Genomic DNA, 6,401 nt, shown 5'->3' with positions numbered 1-6,401 from the left:
CTCATTCATTCATTTATTCACTCATTCATTCATTTATTTATTTATTTTTAATTAATTGGCAGCTCCCAAATCCAGCTCCTGCCTGAAGCCTGCAAAGAGAGACCTGTAGACCCCCAGGATATGGATGTTAAGGCACCACCTGTGCTGGTGAAGGGTTTGGATCATGTGAAAACTAAGTCCTTTCACAGAATCAGAGAATGGTTTGGATTTTTGGATTGGAAGGGATTTTAAACTCACCTCATCCCAACCCCCTGCCATGGGCAAGGGCACCTTCCACTAGCCCAGGTTGCTCCAAGCCCTGTCTAACCTGGCCTTGGACTCTTCCAGGGATCCAGAGGCAGCCACAGCTTCTCTGGGCAACCTGTGCCAGGGCCTCTTTCCCAATATCCCATCCATCCCTGCCCTCTGGCAGTGGGAAGCCATTCCCTGTGTCCTGTCCCTCCCTCCCTTGTCCCCAGTACCTCTCCAGCTCTCCTGGAGCCCCTTTAGGCCCTGCAAGGGGCTCTCAGCTCTCCCTGGAGCCTTCTCTTCTCCAGGGGAACATCCCCAGCTCTCTCTACACCATGTTTGTCTGGAAGGAGATATCTCAGTGATGGACTTGCCCCTTTTCCCATTTTTTTTTTAAATGACAACTCCCAAAGAACTTGTGTGTCCAACTCCAAGGGAAAAGCACGTGGCCTAAGTCTTCCTCCTCCAGTTTCAGTGGAATAAGACACAAGAATTCCAGCTCTAAATGACTTGCAGCAGGTCCCTTTCCCCTGCTGAGGGATAATGTGAGCCTCGTGCACTGCACTATTTCAGCCCAAATCAAAGAGGTTAATGACAAAGCTTCCCTCTGATCTTCACACATTTTAAGGGCTATTTAAATTAAATTCTCCTTTCAAAAAAAGTTAGCGTGAGCCAAACTTTTATAAACTCCTTTCTTTTCATGCATATGTTTCTTTGAAGGTCTTTTTTTTTCAGGCAAAAAAAAAAAGATTCCCTAACAAAGTCACCCTCCCCCTGCTGCCACTGAAGAATCATCCCCGTGGATAAGGCTGTTGGGAACAGAAACTGTGCAGCGTTCACAGAAGGCAGAGGGTCACGTGCCTGCTTTCCACCAACCTGATTGAACAATTAAATTGTATTTCTCTTTAAAAGGGATAAAAAAAAAAAGGTAAAATAATAAAAAAAAAAAAATCCAAATGCAGATCTTGCTGTGGTCTGGGATTCAGGAAGATTAATGAGCTCCCTAAAAGGGAACAGCAGCTTATAATAGAAAAGAGAGGTGACTACATTTTTAACATAAAGTTCAAAGGGAAACTTTTCTTGATGGTTTAAACTGCAAAGACCCTCAGCAAAGTCATCTCATCTATTGTCCCTGTTGACTCCCTCCATTGACTCTTTGTCCCCTGTTGCATCACGTCCAAGCTCTTCCAACTCAGCCAGAAAGGGCAACAGAATCCGGGCTCCATCCACACCAATTCCTGTGTTTTGTCCTTTACTTCCTTTGTCCATAGGCTTTGTTCTTCCCAGCCTCTGGAATCCTGCAAATCCTGCACAGCTCTCCTGCATCCTTCCCTCTGGAAAAGGCTCCCAACCTCCTGCTCAGCACAAATGTTGCCTCAGGGTTTGTGTCCTGTCGATAAGGAGCTGCTTTTCCAGGAAATCCGGGCTGTGCCCGTGAGTGAGGAATTCCAAACCCGGGACAGGAGCTGCTTATGAACAAACTCTCAGTTCAGTCTGACAGCAAACAACCCCAAAAATCCCCAAAAAACCTCAGCCTGGAGGAGGACACAGCCATGGGGGTGAGTCAGTTCTGTTCTTTGCTCTGTTTTAAAGGCAACAGGGACAACGGGGTGTGGAGACAACCGGGAACGACGGAACACGACGGGACACGTCCCGAAGAGACCTGGAATTCTGGAGGGCTCAGAACTGTGGAGAATGACTTAAACCTTCCTAAAAAACTCAAGAGTTCACAACATCTCCCCAAGTTGGGAGACTTCTCTCAGCTAACCCCGGGCACGTGTGACAGCTGTGAAGGTGAGAACCTGAACCTCAGGGGGTGAAGAGCTGCACGTTCAACACCTCCCAGGTGTGTGCAAAAAGTGAGATCAGAATTTAAATGGCAGGTGTCTCCACTTCACTCTGTTTTCACATCGTGGTGTGGGGCATCTGTCAACTCCAGCACATCTGCACCTCAGGTTCCTCCTTCACAGTCCACCCAGAACCATCTGAATATTCACCACGGAATTGTTAATCCCACAATCATCGATACCAAGACCACCAAAGTGAAACAATCTGCCACAAGAACACTCTCTCTGTCCCTCCAGGTTTTTTTTTGCACACCCTGGTGGGTTTAACTTGTCTCTCAGGACAAGTTATAAAAGGAGGAAGGGAATAAAAAGTCATCCAAACAATCTCTTGTAAATTATAAAACACTCTCAATTAAAAGCCAACTGGAAATTATCATGGGCAAGAGCTCGAGGAGAAGTTCTACCCTTTGCCATCATATTTTAAGAGTATGAATTATTTTCTTGTTATGATTACCCCAGTAAGAAACTGGAATAGATGACCCAGAATTTAGTCCTGCTGTAGGTTATCATGGCAACCTTAAGACATCCCCCTTGATTTTGCTGCCAAACCCAACCCTTTTGTGAAAGGAAAAACACATGGAATGATGCCATGCCTGGAGGACACCTCCCTGTGGATATAAAGCATTTTCCACAGGGAATATAAACCAGCAAGAGCAGCCCAAGTCCTCAAATTCACCTTTTGGAAACACTCTTCCAGTGCACAAAAGACAAAGAACTGGTCACTTTAGTCCATCCAACTTCAAATAAGAGCTGGCTGAGCTCAACTCCCAGAGCAATCCAGGGGGAGTATCCCACCCAGCACGTGATGTGAGGAGATAAATGGCAGATAAGTATCCAAAGGAGCTCCAAAAATCCCAACCCAGTGCTCAGGGTGAGGTTTCCACTTCACCCACTGTCTTACAAGTATCTTTTTCAGACCTTGACCTCCAGCTGGAAACAGAGGGAATAAAGACAAACCCTGTTGCTTCCCAACTTAATAATAAACAGAGCTTCAAACTAGTGGCAAAGCAGAGGGGGATCAATACCTGGCACGGCATGGATGGGATATTCCAGCCCCTGCAAAGGACAATTATCCAGTTAACACATTCTCCCTTTCCATACCTTGCAGTTCCCCGCTCCTGCTGTACAGCTCCCTCCTCTGCTCCCGCAGGTAGGCACTCATGCTGATGGCGTGGGAGGAGGACTCAAACCTGGAATTCAACAGGAAGAAATCAATCCAGCCGGCCCTAAAAGCATCCTTCAGTCAGCCCTAAACAAGAGCAAAACTAATCAGATGAAAATTCCCGCGGAATTCGGGACCGATCAATTATTACGCGTTTATCTTACGGCTCTAACGGTCCACGAGGACCAACCTGAGAGGCAGAGACAAATATTTCCCAACTGTTGGAGCCTCACGAACAGGATTTTTGGCACTCATGGTGAAAGGGCACAGGCTGGGCACTGATCTGACCCCCTCAACGACTCCAGGACAGTTCTGGCCACCACAAGTGTCCCATGGCCAAGGGCCTTGTGCCCGACCTGCCTGAGCTGGAAATATTCCATGTGGCCAAGGGCTGCTGCTCCAGGCACTGGGAACGCTAGCCCTGGTGGGCACTGGGAAACAGGGAGAAAGGGAGCACATGGTGGGGATAAAACATCTCCCAAGGGACGAGACACCTTCAAACAGCCCTGGTGGACACCAGACTGGGAGGGGAACTTTCTGCACAAAAACACCTCAAAATGGTGATGATCTGCTGCATCCCCTTCCCAATCCCCTTCCCAATCCTGCTGTTCAGGAATATTGAATCAGCCTCAGTGGGGCCCAGAGGGACACTGGGAACAGCAGCATCACGCCAGAGAAAAGGGAAAAAAGCATTACACAGCTTCCCCAGCGCTGGGGTTATGACTATTAATGAGGCTTTTCTGCTTTAATTTGGATTGTGTGAGGATTACTGCAACTGAACCAATAATGATTTATCAAAATACAACAAACTCTTCAGACTTTAATTAAATGAGCAGTAAATTCTTGTCTCTGTATTTACAACGTTCTCCCTCTTGGCCACAGTGAGATATTCAGTGTATCATTATCCCCACGGCCCAGAGATCTTCTCCAGGCATCAAAACCACATCTCACCCCTTTTTTTCCCCCCAGACATCCAGTTTCTCTCCCCTATTTCCCCTCCTCTGCCATCTCCTGAATCTGCACTTCTCCACATTCCTATTTCCACTTAAATCCTCTACCCTTGTACCTCCTTTCCCCTGCAGATCCTCCCACAAAGATGTCAAAGAAATGTTAGTTTTGCACAGAATTACACGTAATTTTGCAAGTCTACAATTCCCCCCTTTCCTGCCCCAACCCCAATTCACACCTTGCAAATCAAGCTACCTTTGGGAAGAGAAAAAAAAGCCACGTTTATGATGGCACGAAACATCCAAATTCCCAAAACACCCTTTATCTGAAGCTTTTTTTTTTTTTCCCCAAACCAATGTTACAACTAAACAAATCCTGATTTTTTTTTTTTTTAGTACACCCATTTTAAAGATAAGGGAAAAAACCGATTCCCAGTCTTTTCCAAACACCAGCTGCTGATTTCCAGACAGCAGGACTCAATTGAGGAGTTCTTCTTCCTGCTATTTCCAGAAGACACAACTGGCAGAAGTGTTTCATATTAATTAAATATGATTTAATATTAACTAGTATTAATATAGTGTATATATTTTATTATATTATACATATAAAATGCACATATTATCTTATATTATATTGTATATTTTTATTATGTTATTATAGAAATAATATGTTAAATAGTATTATTCTTTAAGATTAATTAAATATTAATTATTATTGATTAAATCAGCTCCCAGCTGTCACAGGACATGGCACAAACACCCGTGAGTAAAACATGGTGGAGGTGGAGGTGGAGCCCTGCCCTGAGAGACTCCTGAGGCCAGGAATTAAATGCAGATATCCTGATGACAAGTGGAAGGCTCTGATTTGAACAGAGCTGATGGAAAGGCAAGGAAAAGAGCCTGGAAGGCTGGCAGGGAAAGCACTGGAGATGGGAGAGGAGACAAGGATAACGCTCCATCAAACGCGCACAAACCTCAGCGGGCCGAGAAATTCCATTGCAAGGGAGATTTCCACAGATCTGGTGACAGCTGACAGGGAACCAAAGAGAGCCCAGGAAGCTCTGCTGTCACTGCAGGGACGGTGACAGGACCAGCAGCGAGGGATGTGCTGCTCCCACAGGTTATTCACCTGCACTTGAGACAGTTCCACCCTCCCTCCCTCCCTGCTGAGAAACTAATGCACAGCCTGAGCCTGCTGCAGTGAAACAGGGAGTTTTTATTCCTCAAATAAATGTAAACCCAAGAACAGACCCCGGGTGAGAGGCTGAGCCACCCTGGTTTTGCTCCACTAAACATTTCCTGGGTCCAGCTCGGGGCCCTGAGCTCAGGAAGGGCCTGGAGGGGCTGGAGCAGGGGCAGAGAAGAGCAGCGAGGCTGGGGAAGGGACTGGAGCCCAAGTGCTGGGAGGAGAGGCTGAGGGAGCTGGGGGGGGCTCAGCCTGGAGAGGAGGAGGCTCAGGGGAGACCTCCTCACTCTCTGCAACTCCCTGCCAGGAGGGGGGAGCCGGGGGGGAGTCGGGCTCTGCTCCCAGGCAGAGATCAGTGAGACAAGAGGGCACGGCCTCAAGCTGTGCCAGGGGAGGTTTAGGTTGGATATTAGGAAGAAATTCTTTCCAGAGAGGGTAATCAGCCATTGGAATGGGCTGCCCAGGGAAGTGGGGGATTCTCCATCCCTGGAGGTGTTTTAGGACAGACTGGATGTGGCATCAGTGCCATGGGCTTCGAACCGTGGAGGTCGTGGATCAAGGGTTGGACTTGATGATCTCAGAGGTCCTTTCCAACCTGACTGATTCTATGATTCTATGATTTCTATGATTCTATGATTCTAATATTCATTTCTTGCAGTGTTGTGAGATTTTTTGGTCTCTCAAAGGAATTTAATTTAAAAAAAATAAATATATTCTGCATTCTTAGAAGAAGCTGAGGTGGATATGAAGTGTGGTACCTGGTTATCCTCCAGGTTGATGGTCTTCAGCAGATCATGTTCCTGCAAGCCTCGTAAACTGTTCATTTTGTTGCTGGACAGGTCCAGCTTCTGTAGAGTTTTCAAGCTCTCCAGCCAGGACAAGAGGGCACGGCCTCAAGCTGGGCCAGGGCAGGGGCAGGTTGGATATCAAGAAGGAATGTTTTCCATGGAGAGTGCTCAGCCATTGGAATGGGCTGCCCAGGGAGGGGGTGGAGTCCCCATCCCTGGAGGTGTTTAAGGACAGACTGGATG

The 6,401-nt window shown here is 47.0% G+C and overlaps 1 protein-coding gene across 1 annotated transcript in view; it reads right to left on the bottom strand.

Moving 5' to 3' along the window:
- EXOC4 (exocyst complex component 4) overlaps window positions 1–6,401 on the bottom strand; it is a 303,657-nt gene that overhangs the window by 208,174 nt on the left and 89,082 nt on the right. The window contains exon 10 of the mRNA XM_017807724.1: window positions 3,177–3,265. Within this exon, the coding sequence (XP_017663213.1) occupies window positions 3,177–3,265 (89 nt within the window). The remainder of the gene's footprint in view (window positions 1–3,176; window positions 3,266–6,401) is intronic.

Source organism: Lepidothrix coronata, unplaced genomic scaffold (assembly GCF_001604755.1).
Source record: "Lepidothrix coronata isolate B3197 unplaced genomic scaffold, Lepidothrix_coronata-1.0 Scaffold20, whole genome shotgun sequence".
In the NCBI taxonomy this organism is placed as follows: Eukaryota; Metazoa; Chordata; class Aves; order Passeriformes; family Pipridae; genus Lepidothrix; species Lepidothrix coronata.
The sequence above is the reverse complement of the archived record's forward strand: the minus strand, read 5'-3'. Positions and strand labels throughout refer to the sequence as shown.